This window comes from Poromitra crassiceps (assembly GCF_964638095.1).
Source record: "Poromitra crassiceps genome assembly, chromosome: 8".
NCBI classification, from domain to species: Eukaryota; Metazoa; Chordata; class Actinopteri; order Beryciformes; family Melamphaidae; genus Poromitra; species Poromitra crassiceps.
The window spans coordinates 49,895,362-49,911,156 of NC_139629.1; the positions used below are offsets into that span (position 1 = coordinate 49,895,362).

Here is a 15,795-nt window from a genome sequence, read left to right on the forward strand (position 1 = left end):
ATGGCTGACCAAGCACCCATCGAGCCCGAAGCCGCCCCGGCAGAGGAGGCTGCACCTGCGGAAGCTGCTCCAGCAGAGGCACCACCTGCCGAAGCCGCCCCTGCGGAGGCACCGACCGACGCTGCTCCCGCAGCCGAGGGAGAGGCCGCCGCCCCGGCAGAGGAAGCCCCCGCTGCTGAAGGTAGCGCTCCTTAATTGGCTTGGGATTCAAGTGTGCCAATCTCTCTGAAATATCGAACGGAGATCTACACTAACTTGACTACTAATATCTCAACTAATTCTAGTTAATATTACATGGCGCACAATATCGTTTTGCATCTTGATTGGAAATCTATTTTGTTTCTAACTTTATTACCTACACCTAACCATAAATGGAACCTATCACCTGCCCAGCTGAGGCGCAGCTGTCGACGGTAAATCCTACTTTGTCCAGCAGCACGTTTTTAGGATGCTCATGCATCTGCTAGTCGACATGACTATCTATAGGCTAGACCTATACATAGCCCTACCACATAGCCTACCCCATGCATGTACCTGTAACCCAATATGTGCCATATGTTCCTGCATGTAGGCTAACTGCTGGCCCAGTTGCTCCATGCAACAGCAGGCACCTGGTGGTAGGCCTATTGGACCTTCCACACGTTGTACAACATGTTTGGGGGACATTACAATCTTTATGATCAAATAGCCTACTGTGATTTTAAAATGTCAGAGCAACTGATTGGTCATTGAGCTGCCTACCACCTGGCCCAGCTGAGCAGAGCCCCTCTGTGAGCCAGTTGAGAGGGTGTAAAATGATTCACACTGGAGATACTTGTCATCTTGTCATATCTGGTGATCATAGTTGAAGTGCTGCTTATATGTTTGCCTCATCATAACTGAAGATCGCAGCTTCGCCCGAGCTACGTTTTGGCAGCAGCTCTACTTTCAAGGTCTCCACTCCAGTATTTCTGTGGTTGCCATGCAGGCGTATTGATTACAGATAGTGAAGTTCCTCAGAAATTAGTCTCACTGGCCAGCCTCCCCTCCCTGGCCAGTGAGACTACAACTCAGACACCAACACAAATAATACCCTCTTCTCACTATGTGGTGTAGCCTACTATTGTAAATTCCAGGCCTACAATGTGCATGTTGTCTGATTTTAGCTCTTAAACTACTGACATGATACCTAACACCTAAAATACTGGCATACTTGAGCCAGGCAGCAGCAGAAGGTAAAAACAGTTAGACTGGTGTCTGGTGATTTGTCTAGTAATCTAGCTAGTAATAAACATCATTCATACTATATGCAGCTTCCTGCAAAGCGCTACTCTAGTCCAGAGGTTCTCAAATGTTTTTCAGCCAAGGACCCCTTAGAAGATAGAAAATATACCGGGGACCCCCTCATTCTGATTTGTGATTTTGGGCTAAGCTTAATTGTTTCCATGGTAATGTGCTTCACTTTTAAATTGATAGGTGTGTTAGATTAGAATGTAATCCATGAACCATTTTAGATTTAAAGCATACAATATTTTCGTTGAACTATGAAGCTTTTAAAAAAAAAAAGTTTTTATTTTTATTTTCCTGAAAACTTTTCGCAAAGTGCCCTTGCAAAGTGCCACGGCCCCCTGGGGGTCCCCGGACCCCCATTTGAGAACCACTGCTATACGCAGCTTGCTTCCTGCAAAGCGCTACTCTAGTCTGTGATGCATGCTTCATCACCGAATAGCCTAAATGTAATGGTTTATTATGTGATGAAATTGCAGTCATGCTGGCATTTTGAATTATGGTTACTTTTTGATGTTGAATGAAGGTAAGATTTGGAAGAAGAAAGCTATGTACTCTTATGCCTTCTTTCACATCCTCTTTTCTCATTGAACATCTCTTGCATGTGGTCCTCCTGACATTAACTGTTTGTTAACACCAGCTCCTGCGCCTGAGGAGGCTGCTCCTCCCGCTGATGCCCCTGCAGAGGCACCTGCTGACAGTAAGCCTGAAACCCCATTCCTGGCTAGCTCCACACATATTGGGCTCCTAGTTATTCATATTTGCATTATCATCACAAGTGCTTATTATTAGCTCTGGGGGGGGGGGGGGGCAGCACTGCCAGGCTAAACCCCCCACCAGGTCCAGATGAAACTATTTTGAAGTGTAGTAGCACCTGTCCAGAGTTCTGTAGTCTCCATCTAGTTGTTTTAGCATCTCTTTGCATGTGCCTGTTGTACGGTAACATTAAAACCTGCAGCGGATGATGGCCCCCTAAGAGGTACAGAGAGATACCAATGACAGTATACTGTTTATTGAGTATTGTTGGCTACTAATAGGACGGTGTTGTTGAACACTGGCTACTTCCCACGAGGAAATGTATCTCTAGTGCTTCATACTAACCTCTTCTTCCTGACATTCAACCCCTATAACGCCAGCCGCTGCAGAGGAAGCTCCGGCCCCAGCTCCTGAAACTGAGGCTGCCCCAGGTCAGGGTAACCCCAATCCCTCTTATAACCAAGCTATACTATATATATATATATATATAATATATATATATATATATATACAAGCTACACTATAAGGTCTTGTGTAACTCTAAAATATGGTCATTCTTCATGGTAAAGGTAAAACGTTGCATCCTAGAACATTCTCTAACCTCTTTCAACTCAAGGTACAGTATACAGGGTATCTGCAGGGTCTTCGATTAAAAGTTGATAAATCAATTTAGGGAAAATTAAGGACTTAAAAAAAAAGTTTAATAAAGTCTTAATCGCCATTTGAGAGGTATTCAAATGTAGCTATCGTGCCGATTGTGTTAAATGAGCATATGATATGATATCGTCTCATATCGATGGCACACTCTAGAATTGAATCCTTATTGTATTGTGGCAGACTTTTGTGATATCAGCAAATACATCACATTGTTGTCCGTACAATCTATATAATACCGCATCCTGATTAAACTTGTGATTTACACCACTGATGTGACGAAAGTGGCGTTGGGCTCTTAAAATATATGGAAAAGGTCTGGAAAAAAAGGTCTTAAAAGGTAACTTCAGGATTCCTGCATATACCCTGGTGTAATAAAATATAACACTGCTCTGGTCTCATTCAACCCCTAACCCCCAGCCGCTCCAGAGGAAGCTCCAGCCCCAGCTCCTGAAACTGAGGCTGCCCCAGGTCAGGGTAACCCCAATCGCTCTTCTAACCAAGCTACACTATATATATATATATACAATATATATACATATATATATATACAAGCTACACTATAAGGTCTTGTAACTCTAAAATATGGTCATTCTTCATGGTAAAGGTAAAACTGCACGCTAGAACATTTTCTAACCTCTTCCAACTCCAGGTACAGTATAATGAAGCCATAACACGGTCTGTTCTGATGATCACTGGTTGAGTGTTTGCTAACTGGTAAGAGTAATGCTAACGCAGGAGACTGGAGACGGCACTTCCCGTAACTCTTTGTACCAGACCGGCGTTTAAACTGGAGAAACACAGGTGCAGTTACCCAGAACGTTTAGAACTAACTTCTTCTCCTCATCACCTGCCAACATCTATCTAACACTAACAGTAGCCGCCGCCGAGGACGCTGCTGCACCTGAGGCTGCGCCCGCTGAGCCCGCCGCTGCAGACGGTAAATGACAACAACAGCATGAATAAGCATCTTAACTGGCCCATCAGTGATGGCAGGACAACATTGACCCCTGACCTCAGGTGTGGAACTCACCTGTCCTTATCACCTGCTAATACCCATCTAACATGTAACAGCAGCCGCCGCCCCTGCTGCCGAGGAGGGCGCCGCGCCCGACGCCGCCGCTGAGACCCCCGCTGCCGACGGTAAATGACAACACATTAATGACGTCCTGCTGGCCATTAATGTCAATACACTCACACTGTGCTGAATTAGCCATTGTAGAAGTCTTCCACTGGACTGGTCGCTGCACTAGCGCCTCCTCTGGTCGATCGGGGGGGGGGGAATAGCGTGATCCTAACCGTGCGCTACTACGTCCTGCCGGTGAAACGCCTCGCTGTCAGGTGAAAGGAAGCGGCTGGCGACTAACTAGCACATGTATCTGAGGAAGCATGGTGCTAGTCGACAACTCTCCCCAGATCGGCAGAGGGGGTGGAGCCTCGACCGGCACAGCAAGACAGGGGGAATTGGCTAAGTACAATTGGGGAGAAAATGGGGGGGGGGGGGGGGGGGGGGGGGGAGGATCCAGACAAAACAATGGCTACCAAGCACTGACACCTCACCCCCCAGCTACTCACAACCAGCTACTAGTCAACCCACATACCAGCTAGCAGCTACTCACAATTGCACCATAAATCCTCTTTCACACACCTTCTATGGACCACAAAGCAACCATATGCACCAGATACTCACCCTCTATCTATCCACTATTTTCCACCTTTTGCCTTCTCCTACTCTATTTCCCTCTATTCTTCTACCTGCAGTAGAACGTCTCTCATACATCTTATTCAAATCTTTACTCCTGTGAATGTCACTCACCAGCCCTCGGGGTGGTGTAGCACAGAGGTTTTCAAAGTGGGAGGCGGGCCTCCCCGGGGGGGGGGGCTCCAAGCAGTTTCAGGGGAGGCTCAGTGAATGGAAGTGAAATATTAGACAGTTATTACATTAGTTCTCAAAAGGAGATATCATAGAATAGCCTAAATGTGTGTGTGATTTGGTGAAGGAGATAGTTCAGAGAGTAGTTTTGGAAATGAGAGTGTTTTTCCCACTTTTCCAGAGTCAGAAAGTAATACAGTTTGATGTATTTGCTGTAGTCTGAAGGATGTGAAACAGCAAGATCAGGCTATCTTGGCACAATTGTTGAGTGTCTACGGGATCAAACAACATAATCATGATTCCATAGGCATCCAGGAATTGAGCGAGGAGGGGCTCCTTTTTCCAAGCTTTGTCTGGGGGGGGGGGGAGGCCCACTGTCTCAGACTTTGAAACCCCCTGGTGTAGCAGCACATAGATGAACGTATGAGACTAACCTCGACCTGTAACCCCGTATCGTAACCTCAGCTGCTGCCGCGCCCGCCGAGGAGGGAGCCGCCCCAGCAGACGCTGCCCCCGCAGACGGTAAAAAGTAACACACCACAGGCAACTCGTGCACACATGCATGTTGTGTGTACGTGTGTGTGTGTGTGTGTGTGTGTGTGTGTGTGTGTGTGTATAATACACATGCTGTATACATGTCTTGCTCATGGCGCGCTGTGTTTTCCTGGTGCTTCTGTCACAGTACTGCCTCATGTGCCAGTCTGTAACCTCCATCGTCCATCGTGAACGTCTCTGTCGCTACGCCTTGCAGGTTCTCTTTTCTGGACGTATGCTGGTCTTATGCGTTCTGCTCTCTCCATGTGGTCCATGTGTCCATGTGGTCCATGTGGTCCGACTACTGGTCCATCTGCAAATGTCTTCGAGTGTCTCAAGAAATGTGTTTAGGAGTGTGTGTGTGTGTGTGTGTGTGTTTTTCTTTGGTCACAAGCCCACGGTGGTCCTCGTCACTTGTCGCACGGTGGTCTTCGTCCCTCGTCACAATACAGGAAGCTGTGTCGTCAGTGCTCTGTCTGGCTGCTTGCTTCAGTACAACAGATATACGATTAGCGTCAGACAGATTAATCCTGCTGCGTGAGTGATGTCATAGTGACTAATTGGCTTCTCTAATTGGCATTTGAACGCTAGCTGCTGCCCCCGCTGCTGAAGACGGTGCCGCCGCCCCCGCTGCAGACGCCCCCGCAGACGGTAAACGTGAACCACAACACAGACGTAACAGCATTACTACTCTGCTACAAAATAACACACACTGACACTATACTGCAAATGCTAAAAGAAAGGCTTTACTAAAAAAAATATTAATTTATTAAAAATGCCATCACCCAATTTCCATCCAGATATGAGGACTAGCTGGTTCTTTGGGATCACACAACCTTTGAAGGTCCTCCTATCAACCGTTTCAGATGCTCGCTCCTCATTGCTGGCTTTGCTGCTATAATGACATTAACCTACAGTACTGCTTGTTTTAACGCTAGCTGCTCCAGCTGAAGCCGCACCTGTGGAGGAGCCACCCAAGCCCCCCACGCCCCCACCTCCTGCAGGTAACGCCAGCCTCCCCATCCAGGATCCCCATCCAGCCAACATCCATTCATTTGGTTCATTCTTTCATAACACACGTGTTGAACACCTGCTGTGGACTTTATGCAACCAGGCATCAAAGTGCTAAGTCCTCTGTTGACAGAACGATAATTGTTTCACAGATATCGGATGATGGAGAAAAATGGATGTACACACAAGCTTTTAGAATAAAACTCTCAAAATCACAATGTAGAATGGAAACGTACGGGCAATTATTCCATAATATTATTATTCCACTTTATTTATTTAATTGAGTACGAATCATCTCCACCCTTTTATTCCATTTTGGGCCCATCTTGCTATTGGCAACTGCAATGGTTAATTCAGCTGCTCTGTTTGAACTGTTCAGTGCCCACCAGCGCCCCCCTGAACGTGACGGTGGAAGATGTGAACGACACCAGCGTCACAGTCAAATGGAGACCTCCAGAGGTCATCGGAGACTCCGGCCTGGACGGATACACCATCGAGTCCTGCAAGGATGGAAGTACGTTTTGTATTCTGTGTGTGCGCTTGTGTGTGTGTGTTGTGTGTGTGTGTGTTGTGTGTGTGTGTGTGTGTGTGTCTGTGTGTGTGTGTGTGTGTTTGTGTGTGTGTGTGTGTGTGTGTGTGTGTGTGTGTTGTGTGTGTGTGTGTGTGTGTGTGTGCGTGTCTGTGTGTGACGCCTCCAGCTGGCTGCACCTGTTCCCACAGTGTCAGAGGGCAGCTTGGCTCAGAGCTGGGTCCAGGCCGTATTCGGCAGGCAGAATTTAGTGGCTGTCACAGTATCTCCTGACGCCACTTTTAGAAGCACCTTTTTGCTTGGATGACAAGATGCCTTCTGAGCTTTCATCATGGCGGCCAGAACACACCCCTTATGGGCAGGTTGTTTGTAAACTTGCGTCGACAGGCGATGAGCCACTGACTAAATATGTTAGTGGTTATTTTACAGTTTGATGAATAGAAAACGATCAACGAATGCATAAAATGACCAAAATTCAAACCTTGTGTAACTAATGTCAGATCAAACCTTTCTCTCAAAGCTTCACCATAAGGAGTCCAAATTGGAAGTAGAGGGACAGAATGTAGGGAAACTGGATGAATAAATCCAGAAGGAGGCGGTAATGCACCATAAAGGATACCAACTGCCATACAACACCACAGAAGAAGAAGAAGTCCAATTTCCATTAAAAAGCCACCTACTAATTCCAACCCTGGGTTTCCCTGTAGCGACTGACTGGGTTAAGGCCAATGAGGAGTTGACCCCAGCAAACCGCTTCTGCATTAAGGACCTGGCCACGGGTGACGTGCTCCAGGTGCGCGTGGTCGCCGTGAACGCCGGCGGCCCCAGTGAAGCCGCCGCCCTCGTCGAGCCGGTGATTATCCGCGAGATTGTCGGTGAGTACCCAGTACTACAAACCACACTGATTACCACTCGGTGTAAGAATGCACTCTGCTCATCCTATGATAAAGCAGGAGACGTGCATGAAACTGTCCAATCAGTGGCATCCAAACGTTACACAGTACTAACTCGTACCAAAGTTTGCCTAAGCTTTTACCATCTGTTACAATGTGTGTGACATCAGACGTAAGCGCACAGAGCAACCTCTTCTCTCTTGTTTCTATGGGATAATAGTGAAATAGTGTTGAGAATAACATATTTCAAAGCAAACATTTTGTGATGCTTTTTGGTATTTTGTTGGGGTAACTTTGTCGTATATTTTAAGATGCCCCCCCCCCCCCCTTTTTTATCATACAAAATATTGTCTACCCAGTAGTAGTAGTTAAAATACCCCAGAAATGTAGTTTTTTGGGAGGAGGTGCTATCCGAGGTTTTTGTGGTGGTAAAGCACAACAACTGTAGTCTAAAAGTCAGGTTTTCAGGCGTCTGCAGCCTTCATCAGACAGAAGTTGTTTGATAGTTATAATAACATATGACCTATCCTTGGCTTACTCATATTGCAACTCAGGAGGTAGAGATAGTCTCCAGTGCCAGTGCTACAGATGGACTCCATAGCTGTATGCGTATAAATCCCATAGCTGCTGACAAGACCTTTCATTAGAGCGTTCAAATGATACCTCCAGTTGAGTGTGCACACACCGCTCAAATAGGTAGGCTTGGCTGTGGCACTATTTCTGTCTAACTGGAACACGTGTGATTTAGTTACTTGGTTACAATTAATTTATTGACTGATGTGACACATTTTGGATGTAGACATAGAAAAAAACCTGATACAAGCAAAACATAGGATCCAAGCCAAGGTCAACACTGCAGTATCACCCAGGCAGGCAGCAGTGGGATTTAATACAGAGCCAAAGTCGAGCTCACTTCCTGCTTTAGCATGCTTACCAAGAGATTTCATCCGCCATTTTTTCTCGCCCATAGACATTTCGTAAAATGCGTATACAAATAGTTTGACTCAGTCAACCCAAACCATTCAGCTATATTTAGACTCAGGGGAGACCATATAACATTTCACTTGGACCAAAACAAAACAAAAATCCACTATTAATACTATTACTATTAATCCACTATTTTGGATTTTGGATGGATATTGTTTTGGTCTGAGTGAAATCTTCTATGGTCTCTCCTGTCTCTAAATATAGCTGAACCGTTTGGTTTGACCAAGTAAAACTATTTTTTATAAGCATTTTACAAAATGTCCATGGGAAAATAAATGGCAGATGAAATCTCTTGGTGCACATGCTGAAGCAGGAAGTGACGCTGACTTTGGCTCTCTACATGGCAGTATCAGGCAGGAGAGGGAAAAGTTTGGCTCATGAGCCATCTCATCTCAGCCATACTCTCTATTGGCATTCACCTGGTGAGTGGCCACTCACTGTCAAACCTCACTGTCGTTTATGCCGTTCACTCTCCAGTGTGCTGTTATCATGACTAGGCCAGTGAAGTGACTCAATTGTCACAATCACCTCGCTAACCTGTGCTCAAATAACAGTCCAACGGGAAACATTTGAATGTTTTTGTAAGTAGCCACAACATTTTTTATGTATTTATTTATTTTTAGTCTTCCTTATCTACATTAAGCCGGGGTGCTGTTGTGATAAACTGTCAACACCGGGCATTTTGGCACTGGTAATAAGAGGGTACTCAGGGTAGACTGATGCTCGCTCCTTATGTCCTTGTAATGATCCCAACACTAACTGTCCCTCTTATGTAATTATAGCTCTAGAGTAACTGTCCCTCTGATACTGGTTTATGTTCCTGGTTTACGGCCTAAAAATACACAATGACAAAACGCTTATCAACCTTCTCTTTGTTGGTGGGGGAACTTCCCCTCTAAACAGCCAGTCTGTTTACTTACTAGAGCCTTGATTGACCATCTGTACCCGTGTTGCCTTACTTCAGTTACATTATTTACCATCTGTACCCGTGTTGCCTTACTTCAGTTACATTATAGAGCTCAACAGACATGTGATGTTTCCATCCCCGGAAGGAAAGTCATGTGACTGATAGCTCTACTGGCATTGGACAATCTGTAGGGCCATATGAAATCCCTTTCATTTATTTATTACAAATTCCTTTCCCCCCCCCCCCCCCCCCCCAAATTTAGTTTTTCCCATTTTAATTTTAATTTAGGGGTTAGGATCGATATATATATATATATTTTTAATGACTTGGCTAAGTTGGCTCTCTCAGACCAGTGGCGTAGCCAGAAATGAAAGTGCAGGTCGGCCTGAATAAAAGTGGATGGGCAACACTATAATTGACATTATCCGAATCAGAGTCACACAACACTCTGTTGCAACACTTTATTGGCCAAGTATGTAGACATGCAGGTAATTTGACTCTGGTATACGTTGCTCTTAATGTGCTTTCAATGGAAAAGAAAATGTATGCATACAAGCTACAACGAACACACAAGGACTGTGATCGAAGGTATATAAAGCAAGTTAACTGATATTTGCATTATATACAATAAGTGTGATGTAGAATGTCCGCTTTGAGTATGTATATAAGCAGGAGTCAAATAAAGAAATAATTGTATACCTATGTACAAATCATTGTATAGCTCACTGCAACTACAGTAAAAGTAGGGATTGTTTGCTGTCAAAAGGGTGTAACTGCATGTACGCCATTTTGACACCTAGAAAAACCTCACGTTTGACACTGACCAAGCCTTGTGGGTAGACTGGAGGATCCTAACAGCACTTAGGTCAGCTCAATGTGCATGCTGACGTAAGTAATGCTAGCATTGCAGAATGATAACATCATTTCTACTATTATATATTCTAATTCTTATTCTATGTCAATATTAGATGAATATAAATATGTTAATATTCCCATTAAATACTTAGGCCTAGATTCAAAAGTTTTTCTATAATGTTATAGAATAACCAACGTCTGATAGTAAGAGTTTTACAGGTGTTTACAGTTCTTTGAATGTGTCCCAGCCAGGACACATCAATAAGTCATGTGTCCTGGGACACATGACTTATTGATGTGTCCTGGCTGGGACACATGGTCCACTTGCTCTTTAGGTAACATGGCAGGTCATTCCATTTGTTCAAAGGCTCAGGGAAGTCATTGTATAGTCATAGTGTTCTGCAAAGTCATTACAGGTTTTTGTTTGCTGTCAAAAGGGTGTAATTGCACTTACGCCCTTTTGACACCTAGCAAAACCCCACTTTTGACACTGACCAAGCCTTGTGGGTAGAGGATTCAAACAGCACTTAGCTCAGCTCAAAATGCATGCTGACATAAGTAATGCTACAGTAGCATGGCAGCATCATCACATAATTTATCCTATATTCTAATAACAAGACTATCAACTTTCCACTCATACCCAATTTAGGCCATTCCAAAACTGTTTAGGGACCCCAGTATGCACAAATATTCAAATACTGTACAATAGGTGCAAATAACACATTTATAGCATACTGCATGCAAAAAAAATGCATAGTTTTTGCAAAACCTCAAAGGATTAGTATAAAGTGGGCATGACTGTAAAGGGGAGACTCATGGGTACCCTGACAACCCATTCTCATTCAGATATCTTGGGGTGAGAGGTCAAGGGACCCCTTAGAAAATGCCACTTTTTGCCTCGCCAAAATCTAGCCTAACTTTAGAGCGTTATTTAGCCATCTTCCCGACAAGTGAACATGACAGGTTTGGCACCAATGCAGCCTCAGGTCTTCTAGTTTCATATGATAGCAGGATCCTCACTCTATCTCTAAAAATGACCCCATTACAGCCTCTGAAGCACAGTTAACACATTCAGTGCCAGCGACGCCATATGGCGTCATTAGAAATTTACCGTAGAGTGCCAGCGACGCCAAATGGCGTCAATAACTCGAATTTTTTTTTTTGACGGGGGGGTGTCGATCTATGCCTCTTACATCGCCTCTTACAATATTCAGAGGTATTGAATGTGTCTAACCTATTTTACAGAACCCTTAGGTGGCGACAGCGCTCTCCAGATGAGAGAACGTGGAGTGAAACACACAGAAGAAGTCATTGGGGGGAAGGAAATCGCATCGCATCCGTCCGTATGCAGCGGCTTCATTGAAGCAACGTTTAGCTGTGCCCCTGCAGCAGCCAATCTGCTATCACAATTGAGCACCTCGGTGTCCGCTGCAACAGCCTCCGTGTCCGCTGCAACACATGATCAGCCGTGGATTTGTTATTATTCTCAACTCGAAGCATGGGAGCTGGTACACGCGGCTGTAAAAAAGCAGGATCTAGCGGACTTTTTCAGTGCTGAGCACAGGCAGAGAAAACAGCAGAGCAGAGAGACACTCCTCCCACAACGGGGGGGGGGGAGGAGGAGGGGGGGAGGTGGGCACGCAGAGCCAAGTACACAACACAGACCCAGACAGCAGGACAGGGTTGGCAAACGCAAGCCAGAATATCCGATGCCCACCAGCAGCAAAAGATCAGCAAGAAGCTGCAACCAGCAGCGCATGCAGGCGCCAGCGCTGCTGGTTTCAGCTAAAAATATTATTCTTCCAAACAAAATTCCCTTGCCTTCACTGTTTTATTGAAGGAAATTATTTTTGAGGTGTGACTACATCAGAAAATTAGCTTCAGAGTCAGTGATGTGCTTGAAATGTTTACGTAATTTCACAAAAGGCTCATTATCTCAGCTCGTAGAAAAAAAGCTCTGTTTTTCGTTCAATCAAGCTATCTTCTCCGGCTCATAACTAAAGAACGGAAAATGGGATCAATAAACTTTTTTTTGCAGGTGATAGAAGAGAGTCTCATCGTTATTTGTGCGTGTTCAGTGTTTACATAGTAATTATTAAAGAAATTATATGACTGTTTTAAAATGCATTGCGGCCTATGTGGCACAGCAAGCAACCTTTTGCCCAAGGGCCGTGGCACTGAAAGTGTTAATGTCGGCCATTTAGGAAATGTTGAAGTCTTGTGATTGGATGGGCCTAGGCAAGAAGTGGGTGGGCCTAAGTGGGTGTTGCCTGAATAGAGAGGCAAAGTGAACATCACTTCCTGCTTCAGCACTGTACCAGAGATTTTCATCCGCCATTTATTTTCCCACAGACATTTCATAAAATGCTTATAAAATAGTTTTACTTCATCGAACCAAACGGTTCAGCTAACGCTATAATCGGGAGAGGAGAGACCATAGAACATTTCACTCGGACCAAAACTTAAAAAAACATCGGAAAAATATTTTCTTTAAACCCGCATTTTCTTTACGTTTTGGTCCCAGTGAAATGTTATGCGATCTCTCCTGTTTCTAAATATATCCGTACCGTTTGGTTTGAACCAGTAAAACTATTTGTATACGCATTTTCACAAAATGTGTATGGGAAAATAAATGGCGGATGAAAATCTCTGGTAGAGTGCTGAAGCAGGAAGTAGGCGGTCACTTTGCCTCTCTATTGCCTGCGGCCCTCATGGCTCAAAGAGTCTTAGCACCTCCCCCCTGAGAGGTCAATGTAACACATATTTAACTTTTGGATGTAGTGTAGATGTAACCCGTCACGTCTTAGTGACTGTCTATCTCTAACACATATTTAACTTTAGGATGTAGTGCGGATGTAACCCGTCACGTCTTAGTGACTGTCTATCTCTTAGGACAGTGGTTCCCAACCTACGGTACGCGTACCGTAGGTGGTACTTGCGACCCCTGCTGGTGGTACTTGGAAGGCTCTGTGAAAATTTAAAAAAAAAAAAAAAAAAAAAAAAATTTTTTTTTTTTAAAGTTTTTGTGCAAAATCCATGGTGGTCATTAGTAGTAGTTTTCAAACATGTGAAAGTGAAATAATAATAATAATAATTAATATTATTGGCAGTGTTTCTCAAGGTAGGTGGTACTTGCGCCCCCCCTGCTGGTGGTACTTGATCCCTGGAATCCCAATGTTTAAATTATGAAGTGGATCAAAACGGGAGGGAATCGTAAAAGAGCTGTAGTAGAGGAGAGCAGCAACGATGAAGCACAAGGAGGTGAAGACAGCAGTCAACCCAGCACAAGTGCAGCTGCTGCAGGTTGCACATAGGCTGCAGGTTGGAATAAATTTGCCTCCTGCGTGAACTGTGCATAGCTGAATACAGGCCCGTAGCTACCATTGAGGACACCGAGGTCATGACCTCGGTATTTTCCACACCAATTTCTTTTGAAAAATAGCCCTGGTCCCCAGATCTATTAATCTGTCATTGATGTTTTAATGCGACAGTTGATCGGAAATGCAACAATTTGCTTCCTCTCTGTGTGCTATAGAAGAGAGATAACTCACAACATTCAGATTTTGCATTGAGGCTAGATTGGGGCTAGACTTTGGGGACAGTTCTATTGAAGTGAATGGGTAAGTAACTCCCCTGTAAGTGATGTTTATGTAGATGGGCCATTGTATTTAATTGAGCAGTATTCTGCCATGTGACCTGTATGCAGAATATAAATTATATCATATGGGGAGACATTTATTTTTTGTATCATTTTAAAGCAACAGCACAGTAAAGAGGATATTAATCTAACATGATGTATGTAGTTCTTTATAGATCTAGCCTCTTCATTTTGCTCTCAAAGTGCACCAGATTGAAGCATTTTACTTTAAAATGGACAAAATTTTCTATCCGGGGGTGCACAGCCCCCCCTGGTCCCCCCACGCCGCGCTAAAATGACCTTGGTATTTCTCAAACCCTGGCTACGGGCCTGGCTGAATAGACTGTATTTTAACGTCGGTCATATGGTGGTACTTGGAGAGCCAACTACTTTCTCAGGTGGTACTTGGTGTAAAAAGGTTGGGAACCACTGTCTTAGGATAATCAACTCCCGGGAAACAAACAGGAACCCGCTGGGGAGAAATGCGGTCATGTGACCAGAACCGCTGGTCAACTGGAAACACGAGCCTAATTGATGGATTATGGTGGCCTGTGGGGGATAAATTCAGCTGTGTGTCCATCACACGCTGTCCTGCAGACGCCCAAGAGAACACACATTCGATAGACACACACAGTGTCCCACATGAAGCCAGATAACGCCAGATTATAGATCATTCCTATGCGAGCGGTCGAGCAGGAACACTTCTGGACATAGCTGCTGGGAAGTGTGCTGATTAGGAGGGATTAGGGTTCGAGCCAAAGCAGGGGAACCAGATCCTCATTTAGAACAATGCTTCCGGATCCTGATCGCATCCTATACACGGTACACCAATATCCCAACAGCCGCGTGATGGTGGGATGAGACCAGGAGATTTGACAGACGAAACCAAGTTAGCCAGAGTGCAAGAGACGCAGAAATTGGGATAGGACAGCTATATGATGGTGGACAGGAGGTTCATGGGGTGGTCAGAGCACATAGGACAGCTATGAAGGTGGACAGGAGGCTCATGGGGTGGTCAGAGCACATAGGACAGCTATATGAAGGTGGACAGGAGGCTCATGGGGTGGTCAGTAGGCATGGGTCGATTTCCGGTTTTACCGGTTCGGTTCGGTGTACGAGCCCAAACCGGTTTGATCACGTGCAAACCGAAAAAAATGAATTTTACAAAAAAATAGTGCCAATCCATTCTGATTGCACAATTTTTCGTAATAGCCTCTTCTCAAGTTGCACTAGTAGGCAAAAGTCTCATTTTGTTTATTATGTTGATGTTTGAAGAAAAGTTCAGCTGAATAGTTATGAGAAATAAAAACTGTGTTGTTACAGTTAAATGGTTCTGCTTATTTTTATTCAGTGTTAGTGCTGGTTGGCATACCAGCCTAGAGGTGCATTATCGCCACCAACTGCAGTCGCATTAGTCATTTATGGGCTACACTAAAAAAAGAAAATGTAAAATTTGATATACCCGTTTGATACGTTTTTTGGGGGGAATAGCGAACCGGTTTCAACATTTTCAACCGACCCATGCCTAGTGGTCAGAGCACATCTTGAGTGGAAGAGGAGAAACGGTGGTTGCAGGAGGCCGACAGGTGGTGGAGGGGAGCAGCTTGGGGGTTTCATATATCCTGTAAGCTGTGAAGCTTTAGACAGATTTGCTGTTTATGTTGAAACACACTCAGCACCCTGCCTAAAGCCAAAGCATCCCACAGACTGCTGCTTATTCACTGCCTCATTCACAACGTTCCAACCACTTGACAATTTCACATAGTATACAAGGCATAGGGATGGGACAATATGTTGAAATTCAACATATTGCAATACAAAACTGTCCAATCGTGGGATAGAAAATTTAATTGTGATACAGTATTAGCTACATTGCGTGCGTGCATGTGTGTG

General features: G+C 44.6%; 1 protein-coding gene across 1 annotated transcript in view; it reads left to right on the forward strand.

Annotated features, from left to right (window-relative positions):
* LOC310780782 (myosin-binding protein H-like) overlaps positions 1–15,795 on the forward strand; it is a gene marked incomplete at its 5' end in the record, with an annotated part of 37,093 nt that continues 21,298 nt past the window's right edge. Inside the window, 5 exons of the mRNA XM_083641286.1 lie at positions 1–193; positions 5,675–5,734; positions 6,022–6,087; positions 6,474–6,608; positions 7,331–7,498. Of these exons, the coding sequence (XP_083497412.1) occupies positions 1–193; positions 5,675–5,734; positions 6,022–6,087; positions 6,474–6,608; positions 7,331–7,498 (622 nt within the window). The remainder of the gene's footprint in view (positions 194–5,674; positions 5,735–6,021; positions 6,088–6,473; positions 6,609–7,330; positions 7,499–15,795) is intronic.